Source organism: Saimiri boliviensis, chromosome 14, assembly GCF_048565385.1.
Source record: "Saimiri boliviensis isolate mSaiBol1 chromosome 14, mSaiBol1.pri, whole genome shotgun sequence".
Classification (NCBI taxonomy): Eukaryota; Metazoa; Chordata; class Mammalia; order Primates; family Cebidae; genus Saimiri; species Saimiri boliviensis.
The window spans coordinates 34345600-34361325 of record NC_133462.1 but is presented as its reverse complement, the minus strand read 5'-3'; the positions used below and the strand labels follow the sequence as shown (position 1 = coordinate 34361325).

At 55.9% G+C, this 15726-nt stretch overlaps 3 protein-coding genes across 5 annotated transcripts in view; 1 reads left to right on the top strand and 2 right to left on the bottom strand.

The window, feature by feature from the left end:
* The window catches only part of MAST1 (microtubule associated serine/threonine kinase 1), a 45905-nt gene extending 44174 nt beyond the window's left edge, over positions 1–1731 (top strand). For all 3 annotated transcript variants that reach the window (XM_010329466.3, XM_010329465.3, XM_074384557.1), the window contains 2 exons: positions 107–294; positions 393–1731. In XM_010329466.3, the coding sequence (XP_010327768.1) occupies positions 107–294; positions 393–1654 (1450 nt within the window). In that variant the 3' untranslated portion in view covers positions 1655–1731. The remainder of the gene's footprint in view (positions 1–106; positions 295–392) is intronic.
* A 270-nt stretch (positions 1732–2001) lies between these two features.
* DNASE2 (deoxyribonuclease 2, lysosomal) lies at positions 2002–7302 on the bottom strand. The gene is made up of 6 exons (XM_003941725.4): positions 7097–7302; positions 6780–6960; positions 6609–6687; positions 4834–4989; positions 4546–4743; positions 2002–2853 (listed from the first exon to the last, which is right to left on the bottom strand). Exons 1-6 carry the CDS (start codon positions 7183–7185, stop codon positions 2510–2512), a joined length of 1047 nt encoding a protein of 348 aa, XP_003941774.1. The 5' UTR covers positions 7186–7302; the 3' UTR covers positions 2002–2509.
* Positions 7303–8400: 1098 nt separating this feature from the next.
* KLF1 (KLF transcription factor 1) lies at positions 8401–13297 on the bottom strand. The gene is made up of 3 exons (XM_003941727.4): positions 13138–13297; positions 11411–12236; positions 8401–9041 (listed from the first exon to the last, which is right to left on the bottom strand). The coding sequence occupies exons 1-3, from the start codon at positions 13222–13224 to the stop codon at positions 8866–8868; spliced, it is 1089 nt and encodes a 362-aa protein (XP_003941776.1). The 5' UTR covers positions 13225–13297; the 3' UTR covers positions 8401–8865.
* Between the last annotated feature and the right edge of the window lie 2429 nt (positions 13298–15726).

The window sequence follows — 15726 nt, the reverse complement described above, 5'->3', positions numbered from 1 at the left end:
GAAGGGGTGGGCGGTCACAGGCGCTGTTTGTGAGGCTCTGAAGTGGGAAGAGCCCTGAGCTCTGGCTCCCAGGTCAAGGATGCGTGGCTCCCTCCCTGTCTCGCAGCAAGAAGCGCAGCTCCCTGTTCCGGAAGATCACGAAGCAGTCGAACCTGCTGCATACTAGCCGCTCTCTGTCGTCGCTGAATCGCTCGCTGTCGTCCAGCGACAGTCTCCCGGGCTCGCCCACGCACGGGCTGCCTGCGCGCTCACCCACGCACAGCTACCGCTCCACGCCTGACTCCGCCTACCTAGGTATTAGCTCCTGCACCTTCCGCAGGGACCGAGCGGCGCAGGGTGGCCTGGGTGGTGCTCGGGCTATACTCACTTGCTCCACCTGTTCTCGTCCGCAGGCGCCTCGTCCCAGAGCAGCTCCCCAGCCTCGAGCACGCCCAACTCGCCCGCGTCGTCGGCGTCGCACCACATTCGGCCCAGCACGCTGCACGGGCTGTCGCCAAAGCTCCACCGCCAGTACCGCTCTGCTCGATGCAAGTCAGCCGGCAACATCCCTCTGTCGCCGCTGGCACACACGCCGTCCCCCACGCAGGCGTCACCGCCGCCGCTGCCTGGCCACACGGTGGGCAGCTCGCACACGACGCAGAGCTTCCCAGCCAAACTGCACTCATCGCCTCCCATCGTGCGCCCACGCCCCAAGAGTGCCGAGCCCCCTCGGTCACCGCTCCTCAAGCGCGTGCAGTCGGCGGAGAAGCTGGGAGCCTCCATGAGTGCGGACAAGAAGGGCGCGCTGCGCAAGCACAGCCTCGAGGTGGGCCACCCGGATTTCCGCAAGGACTTCCACGGCGAGCTGGCACTGCATAGCCTTGCCGAGTCCGATGGCGAGACGCCCCCTGTCGAGGGCCATGGTGCGCCCCGGCAGGTCGCTGTCCGCCGCCTGGGCAGACAGGAGTCACCTTTAAGCATGGGCCCGGACCCGTTGCTGCCCGAGGGTGCCTCCAGGCCGCCAGCGTCAAGCAAGGAGAAGGAATCCCCAGGGGGCGCCGAGGCCTGCACCCCGCCCCGTGCGACGACCCCCGGGGGCCGGACCCTGGAGCGGGACGTCGGCTGCACGCGGCATCAGAGCGTGCAGACGGAGGATGGCACTGGCGGAGTGGCCAGGGCTGTGGCCAAGGCGGCGCTGAGCCCAGTGCAGGAACACGAGACGGGCAGGCGCAGCAGTTCTGGCGAGGCGGGCACGCCCCCGGTACCCATTGTCGTAGAGCCTGTGCGGCCTGGGGCTAAGGCTGAGGCGCCCCAGCCTCTGCGAGCGGACTCCAAGGGGTTACAGGAACCCACACCCCTGGCGCCTTCTGTGCCAGAAGTACCCCGGGGCCGGGAGCGCTGGGTGCTGGAGGTGGTGGAGGAGCGAACCACGCTGAGCGGGCCTCGCTCCAAGCCCGCCTCCCCCAAGCTCTCTCCGGAGCCCCAGACACCCTCCCTAGCCCCAGCAAAGTGCAGTGCACCCAGCAGTGCAGTAACCCCAGCCCCACCGGCCTCTCTCTCGGGCCCGGGCACCAAGCCTGAAGTGGGGCTGGCCTCTCGGTGCCCTGCTGAAGCTGTGCCCCCAGCAGGCCTGACCAAAAAAGGGGTATCCAGTCCCGCGCCCCCAGGCCCTTAGCCAAGGGGGGCGTTGGCCTGCGCTGTACAGCTGCCTGTATACATATGTACACATATAAATAAAGTGCGTCTGTGCTTCGTGAGTTTTCTGGGGCTCACTCCCCTCCAGGCAAGGTGAGATATCACACGACCCCAGCCCCATGCCCAGGTGCATTTTTGGAGGTGGGACTCCAGTTCTGGTTATTACGGAAAGTGGAGAGAATTTTGGATAGACACCTCCTGTGGTCCCATTTCTGGTCTCACCTCTTCACCAACTGCCCCCCAAAACTTTAGGGGGAGAACTGATGCTGCAATTCTCTTGTGTCCCAGAGCCCACCCCAGGAAAAAGTTAACTATCTCATCCACCAATTTCCTTTTATTTATTTATTATTATTATTGTTTTATTTTGAGATGGAGTTTCACTCTCGTTGCCCAGTCTGGAGGGCAGTGGCACAATCTTGGCTCACCACAACCTCTACCTCCCAGGTTCAAGAGATTCTTCTGCCTCAGCCTCCTGAGTAGCTGGCATTATAAGCATGTGCCACTACACCCAGCTAATTTTGTATTTTTTAGTAGAGACAGGGTTTCTTCATGTTGGTCAGGCTGGTCTCGAAATTCCGACCTAAGATGATCCGCCCACCTTGGCCTCCCAAAGTGTTGGGATTACAGGCATGATCCCCCGTGCCCGGCTCCATTTATTTACTCCTCAACAATCTTGATGGCAGGTATTATGTTTCTCATTTTGCGGACAGGTAGACTGTGTCACAGAGTGGTTAAGGCACACAAAGTTCCTATAGCTGGGAAGAGGCTGAGCTGGGATTCCAAAGTGCTGTGATTACATGCGTGAGTCACTGCACCTGGTCATGAGGCTTAGATCTTACCAGCTATTACAGGGCTGCCATTTCTTTACCAGGGGCTGGAAGGCCTTCCAGAGGGCTGGCAGCTGGGCACACAGTGTGCCCCCACCCCGCTGCTCCTCTCCCTGGTTTCGATTCATGTCACCCACACAGGTCCAGGGCTCAAGTGGGGACACGCACCATTTGGAGTGGTCCTCTGTGCTGTTAAAACTTGGGCTGGCTGGTCCAGGGAAGGCTATCTGGTTCACATTCAGAACCTGCCAGGTCCCTGAGCAGTTGGAGGGCAGGATGCCTGTACCCTTTTGCCAGAACTGGACCTGCAGGTTGGTACCAAGGGCTGCTGCCAACCAGCCAGAGTATAGGTCTGCAAAGGATGGAGAGAGGGCACAATAGGGTCAGGGCCACAGCTAGGGAGTCCCTAGACCACTTCCCCTCTCTCAACTCAGTTTCCAAATTTCTCTTTTGAGACGGAGTCTTGCTCTGTTTCTCAGGCCTGGAGTGCAGTGGTGCAATCTTGGCTCACTGTAATGTCCACTTCCCGGGTTCAAGTGATTCTCCTGCCTCAAGCCTTCTCTTGAGTAGCTGGGGTTACAGGCACCCACCATCATGCCCAGCTAATTTTTGTATTTTTAGTAGAGACAGGGTTTCTTTTCTTTTCTTTCTTTTTTTTTTTTTGAGACGGAAGTTTCACTTTTCTTACCCAGGCTGGAGTGCAATGGCGCGATCTCGGCTCACTGCAACCTCCGCCTCCTGGGTTCAGGCAATTCTCCTGCCTCAACCTCCAGAGAAGCTGGGACTACAGGCACACGCTACCATGCCCAGCTAATTTTTTGTATTTTTTAGTAGAGACAGGGTTTCACCATGTTGACCAGGATGGTCTCGATCTCTTGACCTCGTGATCCACCCGCCTCAGCCTCCCAAAGTGCTGGGATTACAGGCTTGAGCCACTGCACCCGGCTCTTTTCTTTTTTTTAATACGGGGTTTCACCATGTTGCTCAGGCTGGTCTTGAACTCCCGACCTCAGGTGATCCGCCCGCTTTGGCCTCCAGAGTGCTTGGATTACAGGCGTGAGCCACCACGTCTGGCCCAAGACAGAGTTTCACCATGTTGGCCAGGCTGGTATTGAACTCCTGGGCTTAAGTGATCCACCCAGAATGCTGGGATTACAGGCATGAGCCACCACGTCTGGCCCCAAATGTTTTTAATTAATTAATTAACTTATTTATTTTGAGATTGGGTCTCATTCTGATGCCGTAGCTGGAGTGCAGTGGCACCATCATGACCCACTACAGCCTCCACCTCCTGGGCTCAAGCTATTCTTCCACCTCAGCATCCTGAGTAGTGGAGACTACACGTCCCACCACTATGCCACCATGACCTGCTAATTAAAATTTTTTTTGTAGAGATGAAGTCCCACTGTGTTGCCCAGGATGCTCTCAAACTCCTGAGCTCAAGTGATCCTCTGGCCTCAGCCTCCCAAAGTGCTGGGTTTACAGGCATGAGCCACTGCGTCCGACCTATTTATTTTTAAATAAAGACAGGGTCTTTCTCTGTCACCCAGGCTGGATTGTGGTGGAGTCATCATAGCTCACTGCAGCCTGAAACTCTGGGTTCAATTTATCCTTCTGCCTCAGCCTCCCAAATTGGCTGGCTAATTTTTAATTTTATGGAGATAGGGTCTTGCTATGTTGCCCAGGCTTATCCTGAACTCCTGTCCTCAAATAATCCTCCTGCCTCAGCTTCCCAGATAACTGGGATTACAAGAGTGAGGCACCACCCCTGGTGCCCAAATGCCTTATATGCCCCACTTCATTCACAACAATCCTTTAAGTAGATATCAGTATCCCCATTTTTCAGATGAGTAGACTGAGGCTCAGGTGAAATTTATATCACACAGCCAGAACCCAGAGTCTGAACCCAGGTCTGTTCAACTCTCATGTGATTATGGCTCCCAAACAGACCCGGTCTCTACCCTTGACTTGCACTCAGCCATGGCCACACCAGACACCCACTCTACAGAGAAGAAGCTCTCCACCCCTCAACGTCAGGGCTCACCATCTCCAAATTTCCGGAACTTGGCAAAGCTCTGGAAAACAGCCCCGGCCCGGGATGTGAGTGTGATGCTGCTGTTCCATGGTTCTTGGCCAATGTGGTGGCCCTCGGTCACATTCTTCAAGTCTGGGAATTCCTGGGCAAAGACCCCTTCCAGCTGGTAGCTGTAGACCCAGGGGTAGGTGTAGGTCAGCTGCTTGCCTGGAGGACAAGGGGAGGAGGAAATGTGAGATCATTCCAGGTTCTATTCAGGAAACCCATGACTCACCCCGTGTCCCTGACTCCACTCACCAATCTTTGAGAATTGGCTGAAGGGAAAAGACACACAGAGCAGGGTCTGCCCGTAGGTGTGGGCACTTTGAGGCCAGCTGTATGCATCAGGTGGAGGGAATTGGGGTACACTGTGGACCAGCCAGAAGCCCCCATCGTGGTCGAGTAGCAGGACACCTGAATCAAAAGAAGGCAATTAGAGAAGGCTGGGTGAGGTGGCTCACGCCTGTAATGCCAGCACTTTGGGAGGCTGAGGCAGGTGGATCATGAAGTCAGGAGTTCAAGACCAGCCTGGCCTAGATGGTGAAACCTCGGCTCTACTAAAAATAGAAAAATTAGCCAGGCGTGGTGGTGGGCACTTGTAATCCCAGCTACTCTGGAGGGTTAGGCAGGAGAATTGCTTGAACCTGGGTAGCAGAGGTTGCAGTGAGCTGAGATTGCATTCCCGCCTGAACAACAAGAGCAAGACTCCTATCTCAGGAAAAAAAAAAAAAAAAAAAGGAAGCCAGGCAAGGTGGCTCATGCCTGTAATCCCAGCACTTTGGGAGGCCGAGGTGAGCAGATCATGAGATCAAGGAATCGAGACGATCCTGGTCAACATAGTAAAACCCCATCTCGACTAAAAGTACAAAAAATTAGCTGGGCGTGGTGGTGCGCACCTGTAGTCCCAGCTACTCAGGAGGCTGAGGCAGGAAAACCACTTGAACCCAGGAGGGGGTGGTCGCAGTGAGCCAAGATCGTGCCACTGCACTCCAGCCTGGCAACAGAGCGAGACTCTGACAAAAAAAAAAAAAAAAAAAGGCCGGGCGTGGTGGCTCATGCCTGTAATCCCAGCACTTTGGGAAGCTGAGGCGGGTGGATCACGAGGTCAAGAGATCGAGATCATCCTGGTCAACATGGTGAAAACCCCGTCTCTCCGGGCGCAGTGGCTCATGCCTGTAATCCCAGCACTTTGGGAGGCTGAGGCAGGTGGATCACGAGGTCAGGAGATCGAGACCATCCTGGTCAACACGGTGAAACCCCGTCTCTACTAAAAATACAAAAAATCAGCTGGGCATGGTGGCGCGTGCCTGTAATCCCAGCTACTCAGGAGGCTGAGGCAGGAGAATTGCCTGAACCCAGGAGGCGGAGGTTGCGGTGAGCCGAGATCGCGCCATTGCACTCCAGCCTGGGTAACAAGAGCGAAACTCCGTCTCAAAAAAAAAAAAAAAGAAAACCCCGTCTCTACTAAAAATACAAAAAAATTAGCTGGGCATGGTGGCATGTGCCTGTAATCCCAGCTACTCAGGAGGCTGAGACAGGAGAATTGCTTGAACCCCCGAGGCAGAAATTGCAATGAGTCAAGATTATGCCACTGCACTCCAGCTTGGGTGACAAAGGGAGACTCCGTCTCAAAAACAAAAAAACGAAAAAAAAAAAAAAAAAAAAGGTTGGTGAGTAATGGATGCCCAGGGTCTGATAGCACAGATCTGCCCCCTTCACCCCATGCAGGTCAGGGCTTAGCCTGGGGAAATGTATAGAAACCCGAGTCTCCGCCTGTAGTTCCAGCTACTCGGGAGGCTGAGGCAGGAGAATTGCTTGAACCCAGGAGATGTAGGTTGCTGTGAGCCGAGATCACACCACTGCACTCCAGCACTCCATCCTGGGGACAGGGCGAGACTCCTTCTTAACGAAAAAAAAAAAAAAGAGAGAGAGAGAGAGAGAGAGAGAGAAAGAAAGGAAAAGAAAAGAAAGAGAAAGAGAGAAAGAAAGAAAGAAACCCGAGTCTCTCCCCAGCTCCCCAATCCAGGCCTCACCCTTCGTGTGCCCATGGTTGGAAGAGATGTGAGCCTTGCTGGATTTAGGCGGTTGGTCATTGTAGAGCAGGAAGGCGAGCTGGGGGGCGGATAAACGGAGGCAACGTGAAATTCCTCCCCAGGCAGGGCCGCCCTGGAGTCTCACCCCTGGTTGGCCCGGCGCCCCTTCACCTGGCTGCGGTTGCTCCGGTACAGCGGCTGCAGGCTTCGGCCCACAGCCCCCACCGAGCTGTTGATGAGTCCGCCGCCTTCCCGCCAGCCCCCGGAGCTCTCGTCCAGATACTTGTACCGCAGCCCGCTCTGCACCGACTCGCCGGACCCGCTGGCAGCTGGCAGCTTGTAGACCACGAACCTGGAGGCCGGAGAATGCACAGAAATCGGGGAGTGGGAAGAGAACGTACCCCAGGCTTCCCCGAGGAGGCAGCCATCCGGTCGAGGGACCCCCGCCGGACCCCGGGACAATGGTAGGTGCCCCCCTGCGCACTCACCAGTCCACAGGCTGCCCGGAGTCCCCGTAGCAGGTCAGGGCCCCGGCGGGGACGCACAGCAGCGCGGCCAGCAGCAGCAGCGGGATCATTGTCGCTATGGGGCTGAGGTCCAGGAATCTGTGTCGGGACTGCGGGGCGCTGGGTTACGAAAGAGGCCAGGCCTGGCCCCTAGCGGCTTTCATTTCCCCAAAACTTGCCCAGGAACCACAGCGGGGACATCACGAGGGCAGAGACTCCGCCCCGAGACGCGACGCTGCGCTTTGGACAGGCATTCCCGGGTCTGCTCGGACCACGCCCACGACGGGCCTGGCGCTCCGGGGTCTCTTCCAGCCTGGCCACCGTTCCTTGTCGTTGTAGCTAATCCCAGGCCACGCTCTTCTGTCCGACCCACTCCTGCCCCGGTTTCTGGACCAGACACAAGTTTGAATTTTTTCCTAGCCCTACAACTTGAGTCCACCTCTTGTGACATTTGTTATTTTTATTTATTATTATTATTATTATTATTATTATTATTATTATTTTGAGACAGAGTCTCGTTCTGTTGCCAGGCTAGAGTGCAGTGGCGCGATCTCAGCTCACTGCAACCACCTCCTGGGTTCAAGTGATTCTCCTGCTGGGACTACAGGTGCGCACCACCACACCCAGCTAATTTTTGTATTTTTAGTAGAGATGGGGTTTCACCATGTTGACCAGGCTGATCTCGATAACGTGACCTCGTGATCTGCCTGCCTCAGACTTCCAAAGTGCTGGGATTACAGGCATGAGCCACCTCACCCAGCCATTTTTTTTTTTAGGCTAAGCCTTACTCTGTGGTCCAGGCTGGAGTGCAGTGGCATGATCTTGGCTCACTGCAACCTTTGCTTCCTGGGTTCAAGTGATTCTCCTGCCCCAGCCTCCCAAGGAGCTGGGATTACAGTCCCATGCCACCACGCCCAGCTAATTTTTTGTATTTTTAGTAGGGACGGAGTTTCACCATGTTAGCTGGGATGGCCTTGATCTCCTGACCTTGTGATCTGCCTGCCTCGGCCCCTTAAAGTGCTGGGATTACAGGTGTGAGCCACCCCACCCAGTCACAGGATGTGGACTGTTAAATTCGGGAAGATGTTTGCTGTCAATGTCCGCGGAGTTCAAGGCAATAGACAAGCATGGTGTAGCCTGAACTGGGCAGGAAAAGAGTGGACAGCAAGGCCTGCAGTGCCCAAGGGGGCTTGTTGGAGGTGAGAGGGTGTCACTGTAGTTTAGGAGACGAGGGTGTGTAAGGCCCTCTAATATGATCTCTAGGTTTACAGCCGCCTGCCATCTTTCAGCCCCCCAAACCAAAAAACTCAGGCCCACGCTAAAGCTTTACCTGGGAGGGGCATTTTTATAGGACCCATAACCATTGAGGGTTAATGTCAGCCACCATAAGGGGCCTTCAGGAGCCCCTTTCTAGACCAGCGTCTCTGGGGAGCCTCACCCCTCACCCCCTCCTGCTGTCCAGGGCCATCTGGGAGCTGGTCTGAGTGTCCAGAGTCAGTTTGTTTGGCAGTCTGTCTCGCTGGGTCTGCATGACAGTTTAGACATGTCTGTGTGGCTTCCTGTGGCTGAGGACTTGTCAGAGTTTCTGTAGGAGCCTCCCTGAGAGCTGTCTATGGGTTCGTGTTTGATATTTGGTGGATCTGTGGGACCGGGAGTCCAGGTGAGGGTCCGTCCTTGGGAAAGCAACCCAGCATTGATCCACTCTTGTCCCATCTCCAGTCCCCAGGAGGGTCCAAGTGCCAGGGTAGGGCTCAAAGGTGACGCTTCATGTGCAAGGCCAGGTGGTCAGAGCGCGAAAAAGCACGTGGGCAGAGCTGGCAGCGGAAGGGGCGCTGCCCCGTGTGCTTCCGGTAGTGGCGGGTCAGCTCGTCCGAGCGCGCGAACCTCCAGCCGCAACCTTCCCAGGTGCAGGCGTATGGCTTCTCCCCTAGAGGACAAGGAAGCCATAAGTGCCATTGTCAGCCCAGTCCTGTCCCCAGGTCCCCTGCATCAGGCAACACCCTTTCACTCAGCCTGGGCTGGGACTAGGATGAGCAAAGCGAGGCCCCTAGGGCACAAACTTTAAGGAGGCACTCAGTCTCAGAGGCTAAGGCCAAGTCCCGACCTCTGTAGCCCTTCTTCTGTAACTGCATTGGGTGCCACACCCTTTCTCACGTCCTGAGCCCAAGCCAGTTCCCTACACTACTGGCCCAACTTTCTGTGTCCTGGTAACCCAGCTTTGAATCTGTTTTTGTTTTATTTTTTGATACGGAGTCTCGCTCTACCGCCCATGAGTGAGTGCAGTGGCTTCATCTTGGCTCACTGCAACCTCCACCTCTTGGGTTCAAGTGATTCTTCTGCCTCAGTCTCCTGAGTAGCTGGGATTACAGGCTCATGCCACCATGCCTGGCTAATTTTTGTATTTTTAGTAGAGACAGGGTTTCACCATGTTGCCCAGGCTAGTCTCAAACTCCTAACCTTAGGTGATTCACCTGCCTCAGCCTCCGAAAGTGCTGGGATTACAGGTGTGAGCCACTGCACCTGGCCTTTTTTTTTTTTTTTTTTTTTTGAGATGGAGTCTAGCTCTTGTCACCCAGGCTGGAGTACAGTGGCACAATATTGACTCACTGCAACCTCTACCTTCTGGGTACAAGCGATTCTCATGCCTCAGCCTCCTGAGTAGCTGGAATTACAGGTGCCTGCCACCATGCCTGGTTAATTTTTGTATTTTTAGTAGAGATGGGATTTCACCATATTGGCCAAACTGGTCTCGAACTTCTAATCTCAGGTGATCCACCCACCTGGACCCCCCAAAGTACTGGGATTACGGGTGTGAGCCACCTCACACAGCCCCAGCTTTGAATGTTAATGCCATCCCTCCCTTATTTTTTGGTTCTGCTCCCTGTGTTTTGGTTCTGCTCCCTGTGGTGTTCTAGCCCATTCCTTGTTCCAAGGGTCTCCCCAGTTAGTGCTCAACTTTGCCCGTGACCTTGGTTGCTGAGCCTGGAAATTCACTCCAGTCCCCCAGATCCTGTCCCCAGTGATTACACTGTCTCCCTCTGCTATGCCTGGCCTCTTCCTCTCCTCTCCCCATATGGGTCTGTACACCTGGCCCCATCCTCTGTCCTGACTCCTTTAGGCACGGTCCTCATCCCTCCTCCATTCCTTAGCCCCACCTCATCTTCTGTTGGTTGGGCTTCTCCTTCCATGCCACACCCCTCTGCTGTTTCCCAGCTCTTCCTCCTGCCTTCCCAAGCCAGCCATTTACATCTGGGTCCCTACCCTTTTTTTTTTTCTTTTGTAGAGACAGGGTCTCACCATGATGCCCAGGCTGGTCTCAAACTCCTGGGCTCAAACAGTCCTTCCGCCTCGGCCTCCCAAAGCACTGAGAGTGCCTCTCAAAGTGCAGGCTTAAGCCCCTGTGCCTGATCCGGGCTCCTTCCTCTTTGAGTGGCCCCTGATACTGATTCTGCCCTTAGGTCTCACCCCGATGTGCCCCTGCCACGTCTGGATCTGCCTATATAAGAGGCAATCTCTGCAGGGCGCAGTGGTTTATGGCTGTAATCCCAGCACTTTGGGAGGCAGAGGCAGGTGGATCACGAGGTCAGGAGATGGAAACCATCCTGGCCAACATGGTAAAACCCCGTCTCTACTAAAAATACCAAAAAAAAAAAAAAAAAAAAAAAAAAAAAAAGAGTTAGCCCGGCATGGTGGCTCGTGCCTGTAATTCCAGCTACTCGGGAGGGTGAGGCAGAAGAATCTCTTGAACCCGGGAGACGGAGTTTGCAGTGAGCCGAGATCGCCACTGCACTCCAGCCTAGGCGACAAAGGGAGACTCTCTCTCGAAAAAAAAGAAAAGAAAAGAAAAGAAGCAGCAGCAACCTCGTACCTGGGAAAACCCCGGGTTATGGCTCCACAGCCCCTGGCATTTCACTTGTTCGCTTCCTGCAGTCCCTCCTCGAGTCCGCCCCTTAGGCCACTTGTCCTTTCTGCTCCTCTACCCATCCACGGCCCAGGTCTTACTCGTCAGTCCCCAGCCTTGAAATGCTCCCCAGGTTTCCCAGATCCTGTCTCTGCCCATCTGCCTTCCCTACCCGGGTCCTGTCCTCTGGCCCTGGCCAGGAGGTGCCGGACCCACTAGGGGCAGCCTCTGTCGCGCCCCTTGCTCTGAGACACTGCTTTTAGCCCCGCCTCTGGAGTTACAGGTCTACCCCCTGAATCTGGTCTTTTACTCTGGCCCCTCCCCTTGCTTCCGGCTCCGCTCCCCCGGGGCCCCACCTCCAGCCCCGCCTCTGCGCCTGTGTCCCGCCCCCTCACCTGTGTGTGTGCGCAGATGCGCCTTCAGGTGGGAGCTTTTGGTGTAACTCTTGCCACATCCCGGGTGCGTGCACGTGTGCGCTGCCTGCCTCTTGCGCGCCCACGAACGTCGGCCGCGCTTGGATGGCGCTGATTCGGCTATCGCACCTGGATCCCCTGCAGTCCCCCCGAGTCCAGTGCCCACGGTCCCGGGTCCCAGACAACTCAGGAAGGAAGGGGGCGTGGCGGGACCGGGAGCGGGTGCCTGGAGCCCGCGGAAGAGCTGGAAGTGCCCTTGGTACTGCGGAGCCTGGTACACCGCAGGGTACCCGGACAGCAGCCCGTAGGGGGCGCCCGACGCCGCAGGCATGGAAAGCCCAGTCCGCGGGAAGTAGCCGCCGGAGGAGCCCGCGCCGGGCCCCGGGTACACCGGCTGCAGCTGCAGTGCCTTGGGCTCGGGGACCGGGGCTGGAGCCAGGGCTGGGCCCACGAAGGCGTCGGGGACCGGGGCTCGCGGGGCAGGGCGCACCCAACCCGAGTGATCCTCCGAACCCAAGAGCCCAGTCACCAGCCCCGGGCGGCCCGCATAGGTGCCCAGAGTCTCGGACGGCGGCGGGTATTGCGCCCCGGTGGCCTCGCTGGGCGCCTGAGCGCAGGTCCGGGGCAAGCCACCCGGCTCCGGGACCGAGAAGTTGGTGAGGAGGAGATCCAGGTCCCAGGTGGCGTCCGCGTCCCTCTCATCGTCCTCCTCCTCCCCGGGCTGGTCCTCAGACTTCACGTGGAGAGGCGGCCCCGTGGGGTCCGGAGGACCCGGGCCCATGTCCTGCGCCTCTTCGGAGCGCCACCACTGCGGAAGGGAGCAGGCAGCTTCAGGTTTGGTGGACCCTGAGGTGTCCTGCCCATGGGCATCGCAGGCTGGGCACTCTGACAGGGACAGGCTGGCCAGAGAGCTTAGAAAGGGGTCTTGTTTGCCTGTCTGTCCCGCCCCACCAACACTTCCCCTCTAACCCCCGTCCCTCCCCAGCTCCAGGGACAGGAGTCGATCAGGTCTGGCTGGAGACAGGAGATAAGACTTCCATTATCTGGTACCACACTTGGGGATGGGGGAAGGGGTAGCAGAGCCGCTGGAGATGGAAAGCTGGTCAGGGATGGGGGAGGGGGTGCCAGCCTCGACTCAGTTTCCCCCCAGAACATCCCTCTCCTTCCCTGTCTCCTGACAAGATTAATTCCGAAATTTTGGATGTCCCCCAGACTCATTCACCATTTCCCAATGATATCTGGAAGATTGTCTCTGAGCCTAGATCTCTTTCCCTTTTTTTTTTTTTCTTGAGATAGGGGCTCACTCTTTTCGCCCAGGCTGGAGTGCAGTGGTGTGTCTCACTGTATCCTTAAACTTCTGAGCTCTAATGATCCTCCTGCATCAACCTACAAAGTACCTGGGATTACAGGCACATGCCAGCATGCCTGGCTAATTCTTTTGATACTTTTTTGTAGAGATGGGTTTCACCATGTTGCCCAGGCTACCTTTGTTTTCTATTACAGAAATAGATCACACATAGAATCTCCAACCCCTAGACCAGCCCCACTGCCTGCCAGACTAAGCTGAGACCCCCTCACTGGACTGAGAGTACCTCAGTCCTGGTTAGGTCTCTTGATTTCAGGGCAAGATGCAGGTCTGGACCCCAAGATCTGTGACTGTGACCCTGGATCCCAGCCAGCCCACCTAGACCCCACCTTCTAGGCCCCACCTTGAGGAAGTCATCCTGCGTGTCCGGGAAGGGGCCCAGGGCGGTCAGTGTGTTGATGGAGGGCAAGGCGGTCTCAGCTGTGGCCATGGCTGGCTGGTGCCCACTCAGGGTGTCAGGCCTCCTCTTCCTCAGCTGCCTCGTGAACTCTGAGGCTGTGATAGCCCCTTCGAGGGCTCCTCTCTGCACTTAGCTGATTGGCTGCAGACTCTGATAAGGGGAGGCAAGGCAAGGCGGGGGTCACTGTTTCTGGGGCACAAACCTCACATTGGCCTGTTTGGGGCTGGGGCTTAAAGAGTAACCCTGTATCCACAGCCAAGTCAATATCAGTAGTTGGGGGGTTCAGGGTTTTTGGGTCCGGGTGCTAGGTAAAAAGAGACATTGGGTCTCCAAAGAAGGAGAGACTTGGGAGCCTGTCCTCAGTTTACTTTCCTGGAAAAGGGGTGACAGGCAGAACGGGTATTCTGGGGAGAAGCTGTGGGACCCCCTGTCCCCCTGATTGAGGCTCCACAGCCCTCCCCCTCCCCACTAAACAACAACAACTGTACTGATGGCGGGACTTGGCACAAACTCCCTGCCAAGCATTATCAGACACCCCAGATGCTGGAGGCTGCTATCTGGGGCGGCCCAGGCCAGCCAGAGTGCTGTCCTCCAGTGAGAGGGAGGCCTGGGGGTTGGGTCTTTAAATTAGCCTGGCTTTCAATTTGCCTGGGTTGGGACCTCCCAGGGTCTGAGCCCTGTGGCAGGAGGGAGCCCCTGCCAAGTGGCCCACCACTGTCTACAAGGGACCCTCGGGTGGCACTGCATGGATCTGCACGGAGACTGGTTCAGTACCAGCTGCTCCAGTGCGATGGGGGCAGCCAAGGGGAAAGTGACCCTCTCTCCTCCCGGGTGGGATAGGAGTGTTGGACCAAGCCACAGGAACTACCTGACCTGCAGGAGACCAGTATCCTGGTTCTGGGCCTGGCTGCTCCTTGATTCTGCCCAATGTGAGGAGAGGATCTGAGTTTCTGCAACAGGGACCTCCACTCTGGTGCCCTGGGAACCTGAGAAGGGGACATGGATACATATTACAGACATATAATTCATAGTCACTTATTGGGAGACTGAGGCAGGAGGATCACTTGACATCAGGATTTCAAGACCAGCCTGGGCAACATAGAACCTGTCTGTCCAAAACAAAGTGTCGGGGGGTGGGGGGCAGTGAATGCCCATAGTCCCAGCTACTCAGGAGGCTGAGGTGGGAGGATCGCCTGAGCCCAGGAGGTTGGGGCTGCACTGAGCTATGATCACACCACTGCAGTCCAGCCGGGGGGGGTCTGTCACTGAAAAAAATTTTTTTAAAGTTGACTGGCCATCTTTATTTCTGGCAGGTCAACCTTGGTGACAGAAACAAAAACAAGGCCAGGCGCAGTGGCTCACACCTGTAATCCCAGCACTATGGGAAGCCAAGGTGGGCAGATCATTTGAGGCCAGGAGTTTGAGACCAGACTAGCCAACATGGTGAAACCCTGTCTCTGCTAAAAATACAAAAATTAGCTGGGTGTGGTGGCACATGCTGGTAATCCCAGCTACTTAGGAGGAAAAGGCTGGAGAATTGCTTGAAACTGGGAGGCAGGGGGCCAGGCGCAGTGGCTCATGCCTATAATCCCAGCACTTTGAGAGGCCAAGTAGGGCAGATCACTGGAGGCCAGGAGTTGGAGACCAGCCTGACCAACATGGTGAAACCCTGCCTCTACTAAAAATATATAAATAAGCTGGGCATGGTGGCACATGCCTCTAATTTCAGCTGCTTGAGAGGCTGAGGCAAGAGAATCACTTGAACCTGGGAGGCAGAGGTTACAGTGAGCCAAGATCATGCCACTGAATGCCAGCCTGGGATACAGAATAAGACTCTGTCTCCAAAAAACAAAAACAAAACAGGCTGGGAGCAGTGGCTCATGCCTGCAGTCCTAGCACTTTGGGAGGCCAAGGTAGGAAGAATACTTGAGCCCAGGAGTTCAAGAACAGCATGGGCAACATAGCAAGACCCCATCTCTAAAAAAAAAACCATACACACAGTTATGGCCGGGTGTGGTGGCTCATGCCTGTAATCCCAGCACTTTGGGTGGCTTAGGCAGGTGGATCACCCGAGGTCGGGACTTTGGGACCAGCCTGACCAACATGGAGAAACCCTGTCTCTGCTAAAAATACAAAACTAGCCAGGCATGGTGCTGCATACCTGTAATCCCAGCTACTCAGGAGGCTGAGGCAGAAGAATCACTTGAACCCAGGAAGCGGAGATTGCAGTGGGTGGAGATCATGCCACTGTACTCCAGCCTGGGTGACAGAGCGAGACTCCATTGCAAAAATAAATAAATACAAAATAAAAAATAGCTGGCGCAGTGGCTCACACCTGTAATTCCATTCGAGGGCGAATCTGGGAGGCTGAGGTGGGCGGATCATGAGGTCAGGAGATTTAGATCATCCTGGCCAACATGGTGAAACACCATCTCTACTAAAAATACAAAAACTAGCTGGATGTTGTGGTGGGCGCCTGTAATCCTGGCTACTTGGGAGGCTGAGGCATGAGAATTGCTCGAACCAGGAGGC

Bases quoted from the DNA above. Each gene is read 5' to 3' on its own strand.
- DNASE2 (XM_003941725.4), bottom strand. From the start codon at position 7,185: ATGATCCCGCTGCTGCTGCTGGCCGCGCTGCTGTGCGTCCCCGCCGGG. The intron at 4,990-6,608 runs GTGAGGCCTGGA...CTTTTGATTCAG, and splicing joins CAACCATGGGCACACGAAGG to GTGTCCTGCTACTCGACCAC. The intron at 2,854-4,545 runs GTGAGCCCTGAC...CATCCTTTGCAG, and splicing joins GTTCCGGAAATTTGGAGATG to ACCTATACTCTGGCTGGTTG.
- KLF1 (XM_003941727.4), bottom strand. From the start codon at position 13,224: ATGGCCACAGCTGAGACCGCCTTGCCCTCCATCAACACACTGACCGCC. The intron at 12,237-13,137 runs GTGGGGCCTAGA...TCCCTTCCGCAG, and splicing joins CGCAGGATGACTTCCTCAAG to TGGTGGCGCTCCGAAGAGGC. The intron at 9,042-11,410 runs GTGAGGGGGCGG...CTTGTCCTCTAG, and splicing joins GCATCTGCGCACACACACAG to GGGAGAAGCCATACGCCTGC.